Raw genomic sequence first — 20,536 nt, 5'->3', positions numbered from 1 at the left:
TTATGTTATAGAATTTTTTCTTTTTTTAAAAGAACCTCGAGTTCAATAACTTAAAGAAAGCAGTGAACATTTTGTAGAAGCCATTTTGGGTTTGTGTTAATTTCTTGGACATTTCTACAAACTAATAAATGGTATTTAGGGGTCTGCATAAATCATCAAATTCAATGACAACCGACTGATTTAATTACAACGGACTATAAATCTAATACATTCAACATCTAATCGAACTAATTAATATTTTTATTTAGTTTGGATGAGTAATTAGATTTTATATTGTTATACGTAAAATATATGTATATATAAAAATTAATATTAAAATTTCTCTTTTTCTTAGATTAGATGGATCAAATTCAATCCAATATATACTAATTTAAAATAAAATATTATATGGATCCGATCTGATCCAAAAAATACTATATTTAAAATATTGAATGAATTTAAATTAAATCAATAAATATATGTGAAATACATCTAACGGATAGAACCGATCCAATCCAATATCCAATAGATATTGGATCGATTGAATGACTGAAATTAATTGGATCGGATGGTAAAATCTAATATTCAATATATAATTAGATCGGATAGGCCTAAAAATATTGGAGGAACACCCTTAAGTGGTTATCTTATTCAAAAAAATAAATGTATATTAATAAGACTGTTCCAATTAATTGGCACAAGCCGTCTTAGCTCAGCCGGTAGAGCGCGTGGCTTTTAACCACGTGGTCGTGGGTTCGATTCCCACAGACGGCGTACAATATTTAGAATTTCTTTTCCAAACGTAAGTGATAAAGACGATGCATACTTCTTTTTGCAGGAAACCAATATAACCAAACGGATAAGAATGGGATCTAATTAATGATCAATAATCAATCAAGCCTAATGTGAAACAAAAAGCTACATACTGTAACTGTTAATCTCTTATTTTGACAGTCTAATTGTACCTTTCATTTTTTTTAAATGGTGTAATTAAAGATAACACCAAATACTAGATAGAGTGTTTAGGTAATAGGTGGGACTCACCTCACATGGTGTATGACCCCACAATCATCATGATTAAGAGATTAAAATATATATATCACTCTTGGAATATTTTAGTTTATCAACATTAGAAAGTTATTGATTTCCAATTTATATTGTATTATATTTATTTAGTCTGGTCAGGAGTTTCCAAATAAAAAATACTAACTTCCATGTTCTAAAAAGATGGATTTTAGCTTATTCAAAAAAAGAAAAAGGAGGATTTTAACATGATTCCATGAACAAATTCATATGTATTTATAATAATTGTACCAAAAAAATAATTATCAGCAGACATCCAAAGAAAGAAGTTAAAAAAGGAAAAGAATATAAAAAACAGGTGACATAAGTGTAGATGTGATTCATGAAATAATGACAAATTAGTAGAGTACTACTTGCATGGTTACTTCCTATAAGTATGCATCGCCACATATCTTGGATCTTTATTTTTCATTTTATTTTTGACAAAGGGTCTATCTTTATTTAATTATTACTGAAGAAATTGAGTATAAGAGAGAGAGAGAGAGAGAGAGAGAGAGAGAGAGAGAGAGAGAGAGAGTTAAGTGGTTAAGTTGGACGAAATGGGGTTCTGGAATATGTTAGAAGTGGCCTCTATGCCCATCTTAGAAGTTCTGATAGTGAGTTTGATTGGAGCTTTCTTGGCTTCTCACTATTCTAATCTTCTTCCTCTTCATATGTTATCTTCCTTGAACAAGGTATTAAAGCCCATATCTCTGTGTTTTATTTTATGTAATAATAATCAATCAATCAATCAATCAATCTATGTTACTTATCATATATTAATTTGATATGTATCATGTGAATGGATATGCAGCTTGTGTTCGTGGTTTTCTCTCCTTGTTACATTTTCGCCAGTCTAGTTCAGACCATTACTCTTGAAGATCTTATTTCATGGTAGACATACATAATAACATATGTTTTTTGTTATTAAATATGTTTGTTCATATATAGTAAGAGACTAAAAGTAAGAGTGGTGTGGTGTGGTGCAGGTGGTTTATGCCACTCAATATCTTGCTTACCTTTGTAATAGGAGGGATACTTGGATGGATAGTGGTGAAGATTACAAGGCCTAAACCTCATCTTGAAGGTCTCATCATAGCCACTTGCTCTGCAGGTACCTAAATCAAACTCTCTTATATCTATAATATCTATAATATCCAAATGAATGAATGAATGAATGAATGAATAGGTAACTTGGGTAACCTGGTGATCATAATTGTGCCTGCTATCTGCAACGAAACTGGAACCCCATTTGGTGACACCAACAAATGCCGTTCTGCTGCTCTCTCCTATGCATCCTTCTCTATGGCAGTATGTAATTACTAGTTACTAGTTACTAGTTACTAGTTACTATCTGAATTCATAATGATTTATAAGTTCTCTGCAGCTAGGTGGGTTTTACATCTGGACTTACACTTATCACCTTATTAGAACATCATCTATAAAATTTAAAGCACTAGAAGCATCCCAATCTCAAGCTCAGCCCCAACAGGAGGAGATCACAAAGACACCCAATGCAGATCTAGATGGAGATCACCAAACTCACCTTCTTACCAATACCAACAAGGATAATAATGATGATGATCATCATCATCATCTTGATTTTATAGTATCAGAAATCAACACTACTACAACAACTACTGTAAGTCATGTCACCCCTTTCTTGGTTTCCTCTTTTCCTTATTTGTAATTGTTTAAGTCACTACAGGAACTAGAGCACATATCATCATTATCATCAGGGAGTAGAGTTGGTCAAATTCTTCACATGATAAGAGAGGAGTTATTGGCACCCCCAACCATTGCAGTGGTCAGTCATTTCTTCATTGCCATACATATATGTAATGTTGTTGAAATTGATAATGTATGTTGAGTAATGGTGGGGTGTCTCTGCCTCTGCCTCAGTTTGTGGGACTATTGTTTGGGGCAACCAAGTGGCTCAAAAATCTGATAATTGGCCCAAATGCACCGCTGCGTGTGATCCAAGGCTCGGCTCAATTGCTGGGGTAATCTGATAATCTGGTTTATGTTTATGACTTAAGACTTGACTTAGTTTGGATGTGAATGTGTACATGTGTGGGATGTGCAGGGATGGAACACAACCATGCATCACCCTTTTACTAGGAGGGAACCTCATTCATGGTAACAAAACAAGTATAAAAGCAAAGGTATTGATAGGAGTGATTTGCAGCCGGTACATACTACTTCCTGGGATTGGGATTTTGATAGTTAAAGGAGCAAACCAACTTGGATTGTTGCCCTCAGACCCTTTGTTTCTGTACCTGTTAATGCTGCAGTTCACACTTCCTCCAGCCATGAATATTAGTACCATGACACAACTCTTCAATGTTGCCCAAGAAGAATGCTCACTCCTCTTCCTCTGGACCTATTTGCTGGCAGCTCCTGCTCTCACCATTTGGTCCACCATTTACATTTCCATTTTGTCACATCACTAAATCACACATTATACATATATGTTATGTGTTATTATATATAAGTTGTTGTAGTTAAGAACATATATAAATTTATTACTAGCTAATACTAAATTCCAAGCAGAACAAATACTAATATTTAACTAGTCTTGGACTAAAACTAATTGGGTCGTACAAAAGGCTGCTGCTGACACACAAGCATCTCTTGAATTTTTCTGCAACACCCAAAATTGTCAAATCTTCAAATCATACAAAACAAATGTGTAGTTGTTTACCAATAATAGAACCTCATCACTTGTCTTGTAGTATGTAAGTGGGACCAAATGGTAATAATCAATCTCATAATTAGGTGGTACCACTGAGAACAGCAATTACAACTAGTACTTGAGTTGTTATTATTGTTGACCAATTTCCATTTGTGATAAATACAAGCATAATGATAGCTAATATTATCATAAATATCATTAAGAAACCAGACAAAGACACCCTCCTATTTCCATCAATGTGTGATGTGAGAATCGTGTTCCATCATTATTCCTGCACATTATAATAAACAAGGAAAGTTAAGCACTAAATAAGGCTCACATCATTACATTTACAGAATTTGAATAAACTTCACATCATTACTACATTGCTATTTCTACTGTTTCAAAGGAAAATACAATATTGAGTGTCCTTTATTAGGACCGTAAATTTGTCCACAAATTAGGACAGAAAACGTCAATGGTTAATTCATTAGGGTAGTCATACATGGTTGCAAAGCATGTGGCACATTATAATTGGTTCCTTATTAGTAATTTGTAGTTTCATTCTTTAAAAACAAATGACAAAGAGAAGAGAAGAGAAGAGCAGAGTTCAGTTGTTGAGATATTGTGTTTGAAGAACTAAGCATTCGATGCCCATACAGAACATACTATCCAAATCTAACCCCAACCCACCAAATCTTTCCCTCAAAAGTCTCAATCTTTGTCTTCAATCTTTCTCTTCATCTTCCATTCCACCCCCAACCCACCACCACATTGCTCACCTCATCCTAGACCAACCATCTCCTTCCCAAGCTCTCCAAACCTTCCGATGGGCATCCAAACTCCCCAACTTCACCCATTCTCAATCCACTTACCGAGCTTTGATTCACAAGCTCTGTACTTTTCGCCGTTTCGACACTGTCCACCACCTGCTCGACGAAATGCCCACATCCATTGGCTCACCCCCTGATGAAGATATCTTCCTCACTCTCATTCGAGGACTTGCTAGAGCTCGAACAACCCCACAAATTATCATCAAAGTCCTTAACTTTGTTTCCAGGTTTCATGGAAAGCCTTCTCTCAAGATTTACAACTCCATTCTCAATGTTCTAGTCAAGGACAACATAGACATAGCTAGAGAGTTTTACAGGAAGAAGATGATGGCTACTGGAGTTGTTGGGGATGATTACACCTTTGGGATTTTGATGAAAGGACTCTGCTCCACTAATCGAATTGCTGATGCTTTTAAGCTTCTGCAACTGATCAAATCCACCAAGGGAGTCACTCCCAATGCCATCATCTACAACACATTGCTTCATGCTCTATGCAAGAATGGGAAAGTGGGCAGGGCAAGGAGTTTGATGAATGAGATAGAAAAGCCTAGTGATGTCACCTTTAATGTCCTCATTTGTGCTTATTGTGCTGAAGAAAATTTGATACAAGCTATGGTGCTACTGCACAAGTGCTACTCTTCAGGACTTGTACCGGACATTGTTCCTGTAACCAAGGTGATGGAACTTCTCTGCAGCTCGGGCCGTGTATCCGAGGCTGTTGAGATTTTAGAGACATGGGGGAGTAAGGGAGGCACAGTTGATGTTGTTGCTTATAACACCTTAATTAAAGGTTTTGTTGCCTTTGGAAAAGTGAGAGTTGGGCATAGAGTTTTTAAGGAGATGGAGACTAAAGGCTGCCTTCCCAATGTGGAGACATACAATTTGTTAATATCTGGTTTGTGTGAGTATAAGATGTTGGATTCAGCTCTGGACTTGTTTAATGAAATGGTGACAGATGGGGTCAATAGGAATTTTGTTACTTATGATACATTGATAAGAGGTTTGTGCTCGGTAGGGAGGACAGAAGATGGATTTCGGATCCTGCAACTAATGGAGGAGAGCAGAGAGTGTGGTCGAATCAGTCCTTATAACAGTATTGTATATGGTCTGTATTTACAGAATCAAACAGATGAAGCACTTGAGTTCCTGACCAACATGGGGAAATTATTTCCTAGAGTTGTTGAGAAGAGTTTGAGGATTTTAGACTTGTGCAAGGAGAAGAAAGTAGAGGATGCAAAGATCATTTATGATGAGATGGTTGAAGAAGGTGGAGCTCCAAGTGCTGTTGTTTACAGCCAGTTGATTCATGGCTTTTGCGAAGAAGGGTGTGTTCGGGAAGCATTTGAGTTGATGAACGAGATGATTAGCCGCGGCTGCTGCTCCTCTCCCACTTCTTCAACATTGAATGCGCTTGTGCTCGGGTTTTGCAGGCAAGGCAAAAGTGATAGTGCAGTGAGGCTGATGGAAGACATGGTTGGACGAGGATGCAGGCTCGACGCAGGCAGTTACAATGCTGTGATGGTTGCCATTTGCAGAGAGGGAGATGTTGACATGGCTTCAAAAGTTTTAACACAAATGATTGAAAATGGAATTGTTCCTGGTTTTTTTAAATGGAATTCATTGCTTCTTTGTTTATATCATCAAGACACACCCCACATATTCCATGTAAATAAGTTGATTGACTACATAATAAACAATTAATTTGCTTTGTTTGTTTGTTTTTTTGTCCATTAAGATTAATGTCATGTGGTGATATTGCTGTGATTGGAATAATATTTATTGAGTTTGGCATTTCATAGCATAGACCCCTAAAATCTTGAACTAATATACTTTGAACAACAATATTAAAATGCTAATTTGATCAAACATTCCTAAATAACTCTTACAAGTCGATTGAAATGAGATTTTGACTTGATCAGTGCTTGAAATACGAAATAACTTTAAAGAACATGATAATTAAAATGTATTTTTGACTGATCTTACATTAGGACTATAAAAATAATTGTTATGAGGTAGTAAATATCAATTGTTGTTGTTTTTTTCATGAATTATGTAAGCAATCAGTTAAAATAATAGCTTGCAATTCAATTGAGACATCTCTCTTGATGGAATACAATTAGGATTAGAATTAGAAAAACGAGTTAAATAATCAGCTGTCTGACCACTAACAGCGATTTAATGGCGAGTCATCGAAGAACAAAGAAGAATCAATAACGAAACAAAACAAAAACATGTTACAAAGACAACAAGACTAAAACAATTAAAATCATGTCACAGAGACAAGATTAATCGAATCAGTAAAAATCGAATTGAAATAGCAAAATACAATCTCGACCAAGCCGCACTAATGCCTAAGGAAGCCTGATGGGTCTAACCAGAGAAAAATGATAACCTCCCGTAACTATAAATTTAGGAACGAGAAGTTCTAATTCTTTAATTTAGTTATATATCAATTTTGTTTTAATTGAATGTATTTTTGTAAATTTGATGAGATGAGATAAGAGGTGAAGGGTAGTGGGCTTGGCCCATTTTAAGGGGGTAGGATGGGCTTCATGTCTCACTAAGAGCCCATTGTAATTTTAGTTGACCTTTGACTATTGACATTGACAGAGAAGAAGAAGAAGAAGAAGAAACGCGGAAAAGAAGAAATGTAGAGAAGAGAAGAGGTGAAGGGGAAGGTGATCCCAAGTGTGGATTGGAGGAAGATGATAATGGTGAGTTAGCTTTCAGCTTCAATTCAACCCTCATCATAATTTATGTATAAATCTTCCATTACCCAATTCCCAACCACCTCAACCCATCATGACGAAGAAGCCATTGCCAACCCTTTCTTCTTCTTCTTCTTCTTCTTTTCCTTGGCTCTTACTCCTCATTTTCCTCCTCTTCTCCGGCTTCGCAACCAGCTTCAACGGCGGCCAAATAGTCTCTGTATGGCAGCATCACCATGATTTCAAGTCTCCCGCCACCAGATCACTCATGTCCCTTCAATCGCCGTCGGTATTCCTTTTCTTTGTTGTTTTCACATACAAACCCTCTAGACTTTCTCTCTTTCTTTAATGTTAATTATGAATTTGAAATTGAAACAGTGAACACGAGCTTGAGGATGAGCATGAGCATGGGACGGCTTTAAAGGCTGCTCTTGATGGGAAAATTCACTTGGTGTGGAAGAACAGTAACAGAGTAATCTGGTCTTTCTCTTCAGGACCACCAATTTATACTTCTTACCAGGCTCCTCCTTCCCAACATGCTACCACCACGGTTCGTAATCAAAATAACTTCCATATTGAATGTGGGGATGATTGGAACTTGTATGCACACCATCAAACACTTGGAATACATGTATGTATATTATGTCTTCCCTCTTCTTTCAAAATTCAAACTTTATATTTTTTTTTCTTTAATTTAATTCCTTAAAACTAAAAAAACTTGTAGAATTTATCGATAAGTATAGAAGATTTCATAAAAGGGACTCCTTACACATTAGAGGATGGAGCAGTTACAGTTGGGTCCAAGAAGACTACTGTGTTTGAGGTTGATCTTAGAACTGGAAAACTCATTCACACTTATCCATCATCATCATCATCATCATCCTCATTGAGCCCAGCAGCTCAACATCATCCTGTGAAGCTTATGCGTCTGCAAATCATGAGGACAGACTATACACTCAAGTCATTTGTTCCAAGCTCCCACAAAGAATCCTGGAATATGACTGTTGCAGAGATTGGAGCTGCTTTACTTTGTCCGGATGTTGATCAACCGGTTGGTGAATCTCTTCTCACTTTGAAAGTTAAGAACAGTCATGAAATCATCAGTGATATTGCCTTGCCACTACGATGTCAAACTAAAGTACCTGTTTTCCGCTACAAAAATCATGTGTTGTTTGAATTTCCCAGCATTGAAATGCTACCAGGAAAGGCAGTGCTCCCAGAACATGCTTCAAGACCAATGCTTCGTGAACAAACCAATGATGATGGTGATTATTCAAGTCTAGAAGATGAGCATGATAGTATATTAAGTAAGAGTAACTTATTTGATTGGTCTACTGCGTTGTCTCTTGCTTTGTTTATTGGTATAGTAGTGGGCATAGTTATCTACCACCACGCTCCAATGATTATAGGAAAGGTTTGGTTGTTTAATGAGCAGACTAGAAATTCAAATTCTAGAGCTTCACCTTCCAAGAGAAAGAAATCTAGGAAATCGGAAAAGGGCAAGAAAGAATTGTCTGAAAATGGAGATGATAGTGAGGACGTATCAGGCTTAGACCTAAATAAACTTTTCGACTGCGGTGCTGATGGGCGAAGGATTGGTAAACTTATTGTTTCAAATAAAGAAATTGCTAAGGGTAGCAATGGAACTGTTGTGCTTGAGGGAATGTATGAAGGTCGCTCCGTTGCTGTGAAACGCCTTGTCCGAGCTCATCATGATGCAGCTGTTAAAGAAATTCAAAATCTTATAGCATCTGACAGACATCCAAATATTGTGAGATGGTATGGGGTAGAATGTGATCAAGATTTTGTTTATCTTTCTCTGGAGCGCTGTACTTGTTCCTTGGATGATTTGGTTCAGATATACTTAAATTCTTCTCAGAATTCAGCATCCACCAGCGACCATGCTATGGGATCTATAACTGATTATAATGTCCACTTGGAGTCAGTGAAGAATATCATGCCGGATGTTATTTTACGGAAACCAAATGGCTATCCATCGCCTTTATCACTGAAGTTGATGAGGTTTGTTCAGGACAGTTTATTGCTCTTTAAATTTGAAGAGAATTGAGTCTCAAGTGTCAATTTTTGTGGTTTTTTTTATTAATGTTTTTGCATAGACATTATTGCTGGATGGCAACTATTGCCACATATATAGCAATGTTCATGGAATGGTTCAGTAGCATATTATAGAAATATAATTGATTTATCATTGACAAAGCCTTAGGGATGGTAAAACTGCCTCTGAAACTAGTTTGGATACAATTTTGAAGTAATGATTTAGTTTTAGTTGTGTAGCTATTATCTGTTACCTTTGTAGTTAGATTTTCTTTTATCTGATAAGCTTTTATTATTGCAGGGATATGGTTTCTGGACTCGTGCATTTGCATCAACTGGGGATAATTCACCGGGATCTAAAGCCTCAAAATGTTTTGATAGTTAACGAAATATCTTTATGTGCAAAGCTTTCTGATATGGGGATAAGCAAACGCCTTGATGGGAATATGTCTTCCTTGGCTCCTCACGCTACTGGCAAGTACCTCCAATATTCTTTTAACTCTTAAAACAGTACCAAAGTTAGGATCGCTTATCCAAGTATATAGGTTTATACATTGAGAAAAACTAGTTAGAATGTGCATCAAATTGTAGTATAACTCTCTTTGGTCTCATATGTTTGTTCGGACTTAATTGTAGGTTGTGGCAGTTCTGGCTGGCAAGCACCCGAGCAGCTTCTTCAGGAGCAGCGACAAACACGAGCAGTGGATTTGTTCAGTTTAGGTTGTGTTCTGTTTTTCTGCATTACTGGCGGTAAGCATCCATTTGGAGAAAGTCTGAAGCGTGATATGAATATTGTGGAAAATAAGATGGACCTTATCTTGGTTGAGTCTATGCCGGAAGCTTTTGACCTTATTTCTCGTCTATTGAGCGCAAACCCTGAATTGAGGTAATAATATACTTCCCTTCAAATTAAGAGAGGTGTAGAACAGTGCATTGCTTAATAGTTCCATTACTAAAATGCTGTCTGGAGTAGAAGTTTGTATCACTTTTGGAACAACTTAGTTAGGATTTGTATCTTATACATGAACTTAGTAGCAAAATGAAATTTTCACATTGAACATACTTAATTTGTTATGATTATTTTCTCTCTTTGATGAAAAATCTTCTTATACTTGCTAGGCCAAAGGCATCGGAGGTGTTACACCATCCTTTATTCTGGAATTCCGAAAAGAGGCTTTCGTTTCTTCGTGACACTAGTGATAGGGTTGAACTAGAAGATAGAAAGCCTGAGTCTGCTCTTTTGAAAGAACTAGAAAGTATTGCACCCATAGCATTGGGTGGGAAATGGAATGTAAAGATGGACAAAGAATTTATGATGAATATTGGCCAATACAGGCGTTATAAGTTTGACAGTATTCGAGACTTGCTGAGAGTGATGCGAAACAAGTTGAATCATTATAGGGAGCTTCCAAAAGAAATTCAGGTTTATAATGTTTTTTGCTCTTTTCAATATCATATTTAAGCAACTTCAGTTATGTAATCCATTTTCTTTTTCTTCAGGAACTTTTGGGATCAGTACCCGATGGTTACAACGACTACTTTGGAAGTCGGTTTCCAAGACTTTTGACCGAAGTATACAAAGTTATAAGCAGGAACTGTAAAGAAGAGAAATGTTTTCAGCAATATTTCGAGACAAAAGTTGAGTAATTCCATTCCATTGACCCCTTGAAAACTTGGAAAGTGAACAATGGCAGAAATTGTGGTGGGAAATATATGTTACTATAAAAAAAAGTGTGATGAAATCATTGAGCAAACTTGTAAAATTTTGTACATACACATGACCTCTTATCTCAAGTAATGTAATCAATCTTAATTAACTAACTCTTTATATTCAATAGAAGGATTTATTTATTACAGATGAAATGTGTTCTAGTTGTATGAGGGATGGCCTTGCTTTTCTTTTTCACCAATTAACAGGACAGATTTATTATAGCCAGATCATTACAGTAAACATATAAGATATGTACTAATAGATATTGAAATATTCTATACGTATATATAAAATTGATGATCATGCAAATTATGCATAACAACGTTATCTCCATCATCATTTCGCTTAGCAAGTAATACGCATGTACATTTACATATAGGGGTGGTACATTATGTACTCTAATGTCTTCATTAAATGAAAAATTAAAAAGTAATATCACATGGGAAAGAAGTAGAGATTAATCAAAGGAATCCAAATCCAATCATAATATGAATTAAAGAATTAACTAATTGAAAGGTCAACTACTCTGAATTAGATGGTACACGTGTCATTACCCCATCACTCTTACAACCTATTCTCTTTCCACTCCAAACGCTCCTCCCTTTCCTTTTCCCTTCTCCTACTCGCTTGGTCTCTCTCTCTTTTCTTTTCTTCTTCATCCTCTTCAATCTTCAATCTTTCAATTCATGAAAAAAAAAAAACAAAAATGAAGAACCTTTTTGGTTAATAAAACCAGCAGAGTAAAGGGGTCATCTTATTCTTTCTTTCTTTCTTAATATATATATAATTATAATATGACAAGTTGTGTGTGTATGGAGGACTGATATGATGATGGAGATTACTACAACCACTACTCACGAGGAGGATCCTAATGCTAATAATGCTAATGGTGGTGATTCTTTAGAGACGAGTAATCACAGCAGCCAAATCAATAACAGTAGTAGTGGCAAACCCCCAAGAAACCTCTCCCTTATGCGCCATTGCACCAGCTCTGCATTTTTGCCTGATTCTGTACCTAACATTACCATATATACATTATATATATTATCCCCTTGTTGAGCTTCTTTCTTTTTGTTTATGATGTTATTGATGTCATTCATTTTTTGGTAATGTAGGAATATGATGTGGCTAGCTTTGGATTCAAATCACCATCTGAGGAGAAATCAAAGTTTCTGCCTATATTCCGTTCTGGTAGCTGTTCTGAGAAAGGACCAAAACAGTACATGGAAGATGAGTATATCTGTGTAGACAACCTCTCTCAACATCTTCCTCCACCACATTCCTTCCCTTCTCCAGCCGCATTTTATGGGGTCACTCACTCTCTCTCTCTCTCTCAATCTCTACATATATGGAAGGACTATTTCTCATTGAGATAAGATGTAATAATATATGTTGTTGATACAAAACAAACAGGTATTTGATGGGCATGGGGGTATAGATGCAGCCTCATTCACCAGAAAGAACATCCTTAACTTCATAGCAGAGGATTCCCAATTCCCAAATGGACTCAAAAAGTCAGTGAAGAATGCTTTTGTGAAAGTGGACCATGCACTTGCAGATTCCAGCTCTCTTGATACTTCCTCTGGTACCACTGCCTTAACAGCCCTTATTTTGGGCAGGTGATCAGTTACTGATCAACTTCATTCATATAATAATAATAATCTTAAATGTATATATGTATACATTGCTTGCTTACATATATATGTGTAAAATGCAGGACCATGCTGATAGCAAATGCAGGGGACTGTAGAGCTGTGTTGGGCAAAAGAGGAAGAGCAATAGAACTTTCTAAAGACCACAAACCCAACCGCACATCAGAAAGACTCAGAATCGAAAAGCTTGGAGGAATCATCTACGACGGATACCTGAATGGCCAGCTCTCAGTGGCGCGCGCCCTTGGGGATTGGCATATCAAAGGCTCTAAAGGGTCATTGTGCCCTTTGAGCTCAGAGCCCGAATTGGAAGAGTTGTTGCTGTCAGAAGAAGATGAGTACTTGATAATGGGGTGTGATGGTTTGTGGGATGTGATGAGTAGCCAGTGTGCTGTGACAATGGTGAGGAAGGAGTTGATGCAACATAATGACCCCGAGAAGTGTTCTAGAGCGCTTGTCAAGGAGGCGCTGCAGCGCAACAGTTGTGACAATCTTACAGTGGTTGTGGTGTGCTTCTGCCCTGATCCACCCCCTAAGATTGAAATTCCAAGGTCTCACAGGAGGAGGAGTATATCAGCTGAAGGCTTGGATCTTCTCAAGGGTTGCTTGAACAATTCTGTATGAAAAATGAAACTATATCTTTACAAAACATTTGGTTTTGGTGTACATGATGAGGCTTTGATCTGCTAGGACAATTTCTATTCTTCTTTTTTCTTTTCTTTTCATTTGCTCCTGTTGTTGTTGTTGTTGTTTTCTATTTATTGAGTGATCATATATATATGTGATCACTCCTGTGGACTAGTAGACATTGCTAATAATAATTGTTTGTAATCATACATCTAAAGCAAAAGGCAATCTAAATTTTGTTCTAAGAGTAAAATATTTGCTCAACTTTGTTTTTTTCCTTCCCCTCTTTGTGGTTTTGGTGCTTTGCTGAAAATAACAAGATAAGGGCAAACAAGTCACAAGAAGAAACCTTGTGTTGTCTTCTTATATATATGTTGGAAGTTCTCACAAGTCACAATGCTTCCCTTCCTTCCAAGATTTCTCTTTTGAAAAGTGATAAAAAGAGAGTTTGTTTTGCATTTGGTGCTTTTGTCTTGTGTGTATCTCAAGTCTCAACATAAAACACCCATCACATGTTTTCCATTGCAAGTAGATAAGTTGCTTATATATATATATAGTTCTTCCAGATATTTCTTTGGGATCATGTCCTATCTTCAAATTGGGGCCTGTTCTTTTCTCTAAATTTCAATGCGAGGAGTCGACGATGTTTGGAAAACAAATGAATGCGATACCTTCACCTTCACCTTCACCGACACTGATATTGACTTCAACCCAATTGCTCAAATTTCCAACCTTTGCTTTGCAAAATAATACATATAATCTCAAAACGAAAAAAAAAAAGAAAAAGGAAACTGTTGTGCATGTGTAGTTTCAATGTTTTTGGACTTTATTAGGTGAGATGGGTTTGCATGCATTGCAATGCAAGTGGTTTTTAAAGTAAAAAAAAGGAGAAGATTTTATTGGTTTTTTAAGTAAACAATGAGAAGATTTGATTGGTTTTTTAGGTACAGCTTTCTTTTTTTTTTTTTTTTTTTAAATAAACGTATTCGTACCATTAAATAAACAAACTAGACCTGGTCGGTCATTACATAATAGGTACAGCTTTCTTAAATATGGTGAGATGAGATTAGCTATTCCAACACGGGGCCCTCCCCCTGTCCCTGTCCCTGTCCATTGCCCAAGATGCCAATTTGGATTTGACTTGTTATTTTTAGACCAAAAAGACACCATTTTTATTTTCTTCTACCTATTCCTTTGCTAATGTTATCTACAATCTTCTTCTTCTGAATCGAAAAGCTCAAAACTTGTTTTCATTCAAACCTTAGAAAGCAATAATAATAATCATGGTGGTATTTGATAAGGGAGCAAGCTCTTCCACTTCATCTCTACCCAGAGAAGACACCCCACTTCTGGGCAAGCCTCGTCGTCTCTCCTCCCAATTCAAGACCTTCGCCAACGTCTTCATCGCCATAGTCGGCTCCGGCGTCCTCGGCTTACCTTACGCCTTCAGAAAAACAGGATGGGTCTTCGGCGCTCTCGTCCTCTTCTCCGTCGCCTTCCTTACCTACCACTGCATGATGCTCCTCATCGCCACGCGCCGCCGCCTCGATTCCCTTCTGGGCTACTCCAAAATCGCATCTTTCGGCGATCTAGGCTACGCCGTCTGCGGTCCACCCGGTAGATTATCCGTCGACATCATGCTCGTCCTAGCTCAAGCTGGGTTCTGCGTTAGCTACCTCATCTTCATCTCCAATACCCTAGCTTTCCTCTTCAATTACCAATTTTTAGGTCTGGGTGTGTCCCCAAAATCCCTCTTTCTCTGGGCTTGTTTCCCATTCCAATTGGGTCTGAATTCGATTCCAACCCTTACCCATTTGGCCCCTCTCAGCATTTTTGCCGATGTGGTTGATCTAGGCGCCATGGGGGTAGTGATGGTGGAGGATGTGGTCATCTTTCTAAACCAAAAACCAGCTTTGCAAGCATTTGGGGGGCTTTCAGTTTTCTTCTATGGTCTAGGAGTGGCAGTCTACGCTTTTGAAGGTATTGGAATGATATTACCATTGGAATCTGAAACCAAAGACAAAGCCAAATTTGGGAAAGTGTTGGGACTATGCATGGCATTCATTGCTCTGTTGTACGGGTCATTTGGTGTGTTGGGTTACTTTGCTTTTGGTGATGAAACCAGGGACATAATCACCACCAATTTTGGTCAGGGGCTTGTGAGCACACTGGTGCAGCTTGGTCTGTGTGTGAACCTGTTCTTTACCTTACCACTGATGATGAACCCGGTTTATGAAGTGATGGAGAGAAGGTTCTGTGATTCCACCTATTGCTTGTGGCTGAGATGGGGACTGGTTTTGGTGGTGAGCTTGGTGGCTTTGTATGTGCCTAATTTTGCTGATTTCCTATCTCTGGTGGGAAGCAGTGTGTGTGTTGTTCTGGGGTTTGTGTTGCCTGCTTTATTCCACTTGATTGTATTCAAAAGAGAGTTGGGTTGGGTTGGTGTGGTCTTGGATGGCTTCATTGTGGCTATTGGACTCATTATTGGAGTCACTGGAACTTGGTCCTCTCTCTTGCATATACTTGCCCCCACTGAATGAATCCTGATCAAATGCAGTCTCTTTACTTTGAGAGCTATCTGTTTTGAAATTGAGTCAAAAGAATCACAATGAAAAGAAAAGGGTTGTCTTGAAATGCTGTGTGGTGTACTAGTTCTTTTCTGCAAAGTGTCCATTATTATGCTTCTTTTTTATAGACATGCAAGCAAGTGATTGAGTGAGTGAGTAGTTTTGTACATTTTACTTTTTTACATTCCATTCCAAAGCATAAATTAATGCTTAGTAGTTAAGTTTAGTTTTAAGTTATTTTGAGTTAGATTTTACTTTTTGTGATTGGTTGGTTGAATGGGATATAGAATAAGGGAAGTTATCTTGTCCATTATCTTATCAGTTAGATTTTTGAAATGTAAAGTTAAAGCTCTTTCATTTGATTATGATTATGATTATGATTATGATATTATGATTGTGATTATGATTACAAACTAACAAACAAAGATGCAATAGCCCAATGTAGGAGAAGATTATATGATAATATATAATATATATTATAGTATAGCTGAGCAGGTATGGTAAGGTGGTGGAAGTTATCCATAAAAAATATTAGAATAATCACATTAATATATAATATGTTGTGTTGTCCTTCACCTAATGAAAGAATGAAGCATCCAAACCGAAAGAAAATGATCTTTAAAGGCCACAATAGCCCCATCATCTTCTACCTTACCTTGTTCTCTATCTAATATGGCCTTTCCATATTGCACACTATTATATTACACCCATTAGTCATACATACATACCAATAATAATAATGAATACATAAAAAAGTAAAAAGTAAGAATGGAATGGAATGGAGTGGAGTGGAGGGAGAAAGAGGTAAATATATATAAGGAAATGAATATGAGCCACCTTGGAAAGCAAAAGCCAACCAAAATTAATGTATTAACCATAAAATGAAAAAGAAAGAGAGAAAAGTGGAGAAATTAAAGAGAGGCTTTGTGTTGAAGGCTACAAATTAATTACCATTTACAAACACAAAAACCAAACCAAACATTTTTCATGCCCTTTTGTTTTTACATTAAATTATTTTTTAAATATTTTGTTTTAAAAAAGAAAAGGTTATTAGCTTGAATTTTTTTAGTATATGAGAAAATATGTGAAATAGTTAAAACTAGAAATCAATTTTCCATTTCAGAAAGAAACTTCCTTTCCCTTTCTCTTTCATTTTCTCTCTCTTTCTCTTTCGACGATCAACAATCAGAGAAGATCAGGTGTGTTTCAGAGAGATGTCTTGTTCATCTTCATCAGGGTCCGATGACGACGACGAGGGCATTGACTCTTACAGAAAAGGAGGCTATCACGCCGTCAGAGTCGGCGATCAATTTAACGGCGGCCGCTATGTTGCTCAGCGAAAGCTAGGTTGGGGTCAGTTTTCCACCGTCTGGCTCGCCTACGATACCACCTCCTCTGTACTCCTCTCTCCTTCTCTCTCTGTTTTGTTTATTTGTTTAATCATTTCCTTGATCAAAGTTCTCAACTTCATCTTTTTTTTTTTTAATTATTTCATTAATGGATGCTAACTGGTAAACCGTTGTTCGTTATTGGGGTTTTCCATTTTGGAACTTCCTTTATATATCATGAGTGGATCCATTCAACAAATTCAACGATTATTATTATTATTATTATTATCTTCATACATACTTGTGGATTATTATTTGAATAGCCCTGAAATTTAGATTGAAAACTTATTAGGGATCGATTCGATGGATAAACTAATATATATGGATCTTAGCTGTTCAATCTAAATCCTATTTGCTTCTGAAAGACTCAAACTTTAAGCCTTTTTCCGAAAATCATCTGTTAATTCAAGTTTTTAGATCCTTGATCTTCATTATTATACGTTTCTGTTTTGTAGTGACTTGAATTTTCTACATGCATGCACGTGAAACTGATCCTTGAAGGAAAATACTTAAAACTTTAGGAGCATTTCTTGTTGAATCTGAATCTAGTATTGATTGAATTTTTTTGGTTAATGTTTTTTTAGAGCTACGTTGCTCTTAAGATCCAGAAAAGTGCAGCACAATTTGCTCAAGCTGCTCTTCATGAGATTGAACTCCTTTCTGCCATTGCTAAGGGTGACCCTTCAAATTCTAAATGTATTGTTAGACTTATCGATCATTTCAAGCATGCAGGCCCAAATGGTCAGCACCTTTGTATGGTCCTGGAATTTCTTGGAGATAGCTTACTCCGCCTAATCAAGTACAACCGTTACAAAGGCATGGAACTGAATAAAGTTAGAGAGATTTGCAGATGCATATTGATAGGCCTTGATTACTTGCATAGAGAACTTGGTATAATCCACTCTGATCTGAAACCAGAAAACATTCTTCTATTCAACACCATTGATCCTTCCAAAGACCCAATTAGATCTGGTCACTCTCCCATTATTGAAAAGCCGGAGGGAAACCCGAATGGAGGAGTTACCATGAATATTATTGAGAAGAAGTTGAAAAGGAGAGCTAGGAGGGCAGTTGCCAAGATATCTGAAAGGAGAGCTTCTATGGGAGGACAAGCTCCAAAATCTGAGAAAACTATGGATGGGATTGATGTAAGGTGCAAGGTTGTGGACTTTGGAAATGCTTGTTGGGCTGACAAGCAGTTCATGGATGAGATTCAGACGAGGCAGTATAGGGCTCCTGAAGTTATTCTGCAATCTGGATATTCCTTCTCAGTTGATATGTGGTCATTTGCTTGTACTGCTTTTGAACTTGCTACCGGCGACATGTTATTTGCTCCAAAAGATGGACAAGGCTTTAGTGAGGACGAGGTACGGATTGCTTTCTCTACCTTCATACTTAAGATCTTCAACCTATAAAACATTTTCTATAGACTAAATATGCAGCAATTTGGTGTTTTGAAATGGTTTGTAATCATTGTTAGTTTATGATGTTCGTTACTAGTGTTAGCTAATTCCAAGCAATGATTTTTCAACATGATAAATTTGAATCATTGCCACTTTCTGATCTTCCTTTGTGAAATTTGTATTAAGCTGTTGTCATTTATATACTTATTTATCCGAACTGCATGTCACCATATTTTGATTTAAGCATGTTCATGGTTGAAAAAAAAAGATCTTATTGTATGTGCATAAATATTCTCATCATCCATAGTCACCATTGAACTTTACTGTGATGATTTCAGGATCACCTTGCTCTTATGATGGAACTTCTTGGAAAGATCCCTCGGAAGGTATTCTTCCCCTCCCTTTGTTGTTGTTACTACTTTCATTCTGTCATTGGTGATTATCACCTCAAGTGGAGTGGTTGGCTGTGTGAGTATGTATATATTATTGTTTGGTGTATCACATGCTTGCATTTGCAGGTAGCTATCGGAGGAGCTCGCTCGAAGGATCTGTTTGATAGACACGGTGATCTAAAGCGAATTAGGAGACTAAAATATTGGTCACTGGATAAACTGTTGATTGAAAAATACAGATTTTCAGAGAGTGAAGCCAGAGAGTTTGCAGAGTTTCTTTGTCCAGTTCTCGATTTTGCACCAGAGAAGCGACCAAGTGCGCAGCAGTGCCTGCAACATCCATGGATTAATGCAAGCAGTTCAGGTCAGAGTGCAAGTAAGAAGGAAGCAACTGTGGAAAAGGTGAATGTCGGGATGAGCAAGCTTCAGCTTAAGGTGGGCAAGTGAAGAAGAAGCAGAAGAAGGGATGAGAAGGATGTAGGTGGTGGTGCAGTCCCTGCCCTCTCCTTCCTCCACCTTCACTCTAGTCTACTCTATATCACATTATTGATTGATTGTGTTCTATTTTTTGTTTGTTACACACTGCTAATAAGATTTATTTTTTGATTAACTATAAAAGATGTAAATTAGTATTGATTTTTGTGGGGAATGATATCAGAAAAAGAGAATTTTGACTATCTGTTCTATGATACTATAAGAGAGAAAAGTGAAAACCAGACAGACAACACAACCAGTTTTCCACATGCTATTCCACTCACCTTTCTTCAGTGCCACTGCTATTTTAATTATTAATTATTAATTATTGCATCACAGGCACACTGCTTTTACTTTTTATTTTGTGAAACAAAAAATGAAGGAAAAGTTATGGTGGTGGTGTGGTGGCTTCACCATCACAGACACTATGAAATGAAATGAAATGAAATACTGTAAAAAATAATAAAAATATAAATATGGACACACTCCATGATTTCAAATCAATTGTTGGATCCAGGAAATATGTAAGTATAAGGAGCACGTGGCCAACTTTAAAGTTGGCTTTTTCATAAAATTAAGGAAAAGAAAAATCAAACTTTGGGATTAGTAACTAGTTCAGGTTGATCCAAAATCCAAGGCTCAGCTGTTGTGTCAAATTATTAAGGACAACCAATGAAAACAGTGTAAGTGATGTTTTGTTCTAAATTATTGCACAGAATCCAACCAAACCAACTTACGTTTAAGAAACTAACTGTGCATGTAAAACTGCTGATTTATTTAACTGTTTATTCAATTAATGGTAAAATATTATTATTTTAAGATGTATGTAATAATGTAAGGCCAAATGTGACCAATGACATAATCAATTTAAGAAACAAACAAAATAAAATAGAAAACTGAAAACAATCCATTAAAGTAGGAGTAGGAGTAGGGTACATGGGGTCTTCTCTAGTTCTCTTGTTTCTTTATTATTTGATGAGATGTATACTCTGACTGACACTGACTCTCACT

General features: G+C 36.8%; 6 protein-coding genes and 1 non-coding gene across 9 annotated transcripts; all 7 read left to right on the top strand.

The window, feature by feature from the left end:
• Positions 1 to 680: 680 nt before the first annotated feature.
• On the top strand, positions 681 to 753 carry TRNAK-UUU (transfer RNA lysine (anticodon UUU)). Its single transcript has one exon. It is a non-coding gene; the product is annotated as a tRNA-Lys (tRNA).
• A 558-nt stretch (positions 754 to 1,311) lies between these two features.
• Positions 1,312 to 3,600, top strand: LOC115702596 (protein PIN-LIKES 7). Its single transcript, XM_030630008.2, has 8 exons — positions 1,312 to 1,736; positions 1,856 to 1,935; positions 2,031 to 2,155; positions 2,231 to 2,352; positions 2,429 to 2,683; positions 2,750 to 2,848; positions 2,944 to 3,044; positions 3,128 to 3,600. Exons 1-8 carry the CDS (start codon positions 1,602 to 1,604, stop codon positions 3,492 to 3,494), a joined length of 1,284 nt encoding a protein of 427 aa, XP_030485868.2. The 5' UTR covers positions 1,312 to 1,601; the 3' UTR covers positions 3,495 to 3,600.
• A 141-nt stretch (positions 3,601 to 3,741) lies between these two features.
• Positions 3,742 to 6,344, top strand: LOC115702595 (pentatricopeptide repeat-containing protein At2g17525, mitochondrial). The gene has a single exon (XM_030630007.2). The coding sequence runs from the start codon at positions 4,366 to 4,368 to the stop codon at positions 6,247 to 6,249; it is 1,884 nt and encodes a 627-aa protein (XP_030485867.2). The 5' UTR covers positions 3,742 to 4,365; the 3' UTR covers positions 6,250 to 6,344.
• Positions 6,345 to 7,156: 812 nt separating this feature from the next.
• Positions 7,157 to 11,167, top strand: LOC115702597 (serine/threonine-protein kinase/endoribonuclease IRE1a). Of its 2 annotated transcripts, none has more exons than XM_030630009.2 (7): positions 7,157 to 7,541; positions 7,635 to 7,887; positions 7,981 to 9,278; positions 9,613 to 9,785; positions 9,948 to 10,197; positions 10,431 to 10,734; positions 10,812 to 11,167. In XM_030630009.2, the coding sequence occupies exons 1-7, from the start codon at positions 7,351 to 7,353 to the stop codon at positions 10,956 to 10,958; spliced, it is 2,616 nt and encodes an 871-aa protein (XP_030485869.2). In that variant the 5' UTR covers positions 7,157 to 7,350; the 3' UTR covers positions 10,959 to 11,167. The 2 variants fall into 2 exon arrangements, with proteins under 2 accessions (XP_030485869.2, XP_030485870.2); XM_030630010.2 differs by having other exon boundaries at positions 7,157 to 7,545.
• Positions 11,168 to 11,292: 125 nt separating this feature from the next.
• LOC115702601 (probable protein phosphatase 2C 47) lies at positions 11,293 to 13,554 on the top strand. The gene is made up of 4 exons (XM_030630013.2): positions 11,293 to 12,033; positions 12,138 to 12,332; positions 12,436 to 12,641; positions 12,740 to 13,554. The coding sequence occupies exons 1-4, from the start codon at positions 11,848 to 11,850 to the stop codon at positions 13,296 to 13,298; spliced, it is 1,146 nt and encodes a 381-aa protein (XP_030485873.1). The 5' UTR covers positions 11,293 to 11,847; the 3' UTR covers positions 13,299 to 13,554.
• Positions 13,555 to 14,172: 618 nt separating this feature from the next.
• LOC115702600 (amino acid transporter AVT3B) lies at positions 14,173 to 16,233 on the top strand. Its single transcript, XM_030630012.2, has one exon. The coding sequence runs from the start codon at positions 14,585 to 14,587 to the stop codon at positions 15,839 to 15,841; it is 1,257 nt and encodes a 418-aa protein (XP_030485872.1). The 5' UTR covers positions 14,173 to 14,584; the 3' UTR covers positions 15,842 to 16,233.
• Positions 16,234 to 16,449: 216 nt separating this feature from the next.
• Positions 16,450 to 19,728, top strand: LOC115702599 (uncharacterized). Of its 2 annotated transcripts, XM_030630011.2 has the most exons (4): positions 16,450 to 17,265; positions 17,841 to 18,623; positions 18,998 to 19,045; positions 19,178 to 19,728. In XM_030630011.2, the coding sequence occupies exons 1-4, from the start codon at positions 17,083 to 17,085 to the stop codon at positions 19,496 to 19,498; spliced, it is 1,335 nt and encodes a 444-aa protein (XP_030485871.1). In that variant the 5' UTR covers positions 16,450 to 17,082; the 3' UTR covers positions 19,499 to 19,728. The 2 variants fall into 2 exon arrangements, with proteins under 2 accessions (XP_030485871.1, XP_060962636.1); XM_061106653.1 differs by having other exon boundaries at positions 16,605 to 17,265; positions 18,998 to 19,728.
• Positions 19,729 to 20,536: the final 808 nt, after the last annotated feature.

This window comes from Cannabis sativa, chromosome X (assembly GCF_029168945.1).
Source record: "Cannabis sativa cultivar Pink pepper isolate KNU-18-1 chromosome X, ASM2916894v1, whole genome shotgun sequence".
In the NCBI taxonomy this organism is placed as follows: domain Eukaryota; kingdom Viridiplantae; phylum Streptophyta; class Magnoliopsida; order Rosales; family Cannabaceae; genus Cannabis; species Cannabis sativa.
This window is presented reverse-complemented; position numbering and strand designations above follow the sequence as displayed.

What these genes read in the sequence shown, in the direction of transcription:
- LOC115702596 (XM_030630008.2), top strand. Translation starts at nt 1,602, where the DNA reads ATGGGGTTCTGGAATATGTTAGAAGTGGCCTCTATGCCCATCTTAGAA. An exon ending in CATAGCCACTTGCTCTGCAG is followed by an intron (nt 2,156 to 2,230) that starts GTACCTAAATCA and finishes ATGAATGAATAG; the next exon opens with GTAACTTGGGTAACCTGGTG. An exon ending in CACCCCCAACCATTGCAGTG is followed by an intron (nt 2,849 to 2,943) that starts GTCAGTCATTTC and finishes CCTCTGCCTCAG; the next exon opens with TTTGTGGGACTATTGTTTGG.
- LOC115702595 (XM_030630007.2), top strand. Translation starts at nt 4,366, where the DNA reads ATGCCCATACAGAACATACTATCCAAATCTAACCCCAACCCACCAAAT.
- LOC115702597 (XM_030630009.2), top strand. Translation starts at nt 7,351, where the DNA reads ATGACGAAGAAGCCATTGCCAACCCTTTCTTCTTCTTCTTCTTCTTCT. An exon ending in CTCATGTCCCTTCAATCGCC is followed by an intron (nt 7,542 to 7,634) that starts GTCGGTATTCCT and finishes AAATTGAAACAG; the next exon opens with TGAACACGAGCTTGAGGATG. An exon ending in AGCGCAAACCCTGAATTGAG is followed by an intron (nt 10,198 to 10,430) that starts GTAATAATATAC and finishes TATACTTGCTAG; the next exon opens with GCCAAAGGCATCGGAGGTGT.
- LOC115702601 (XM_030630013.2), top strand. Translation starts at nt 11,848, where the DNA reads ATGATGATGGAGATTACTACAACCACTACTCACGAGGAGGATCCTAAT. An exon ending in CTGCATTTTTGCCTGATTCT is followed by an intron (nt 12,034 to 12,137) that starts GTACCTAACATT and finishes TTGGTAATGTAG; the next exon opens with GAATATGATGTGGCTAGCTT. An exon ending in ACAGCCCTTATTTTGGGCAG is followed by an intron (nt 12,642 to 12,739) that starts GTGATCAGTTAC and finishes TGTAAAATGCAG; the next exon opens with GACCATGCTGATAGCAAATG.
- LOC115702600 (XM_030630012.2), top strand. Translation starts at nt 14,585, where the DNA reads ATGGTGGTATTTGATAAGGGAGCAAGCTCTTCCACTTCATCTCTACCC.
- LOC115702599 (XM_061106653.1), top strand. Translation starts at nt 17,083, where the DNA reads ATGTCTTGTTCATCTTCATCAGGGTCCGATGACGACGACGAGGGCATT. An exon ending in CCTACGATACCACCTCCTCT is followed by an intron (nt 17,266 to 17,840) that starts GTACTCCTCTCT and finishes ATGTTTTTTTAG; the next exon opens with AGCTACGTTGCTCTTAAGAT. An exon ending in AAGGCTTTAGTGAGGACGAG is followed by an intron (nt 18,624 to 18,997) that starts GTACGGATTGCT and finishes TGATGATTTCAG; the next exon opens with GATCACCTTGCTCTTATGAT.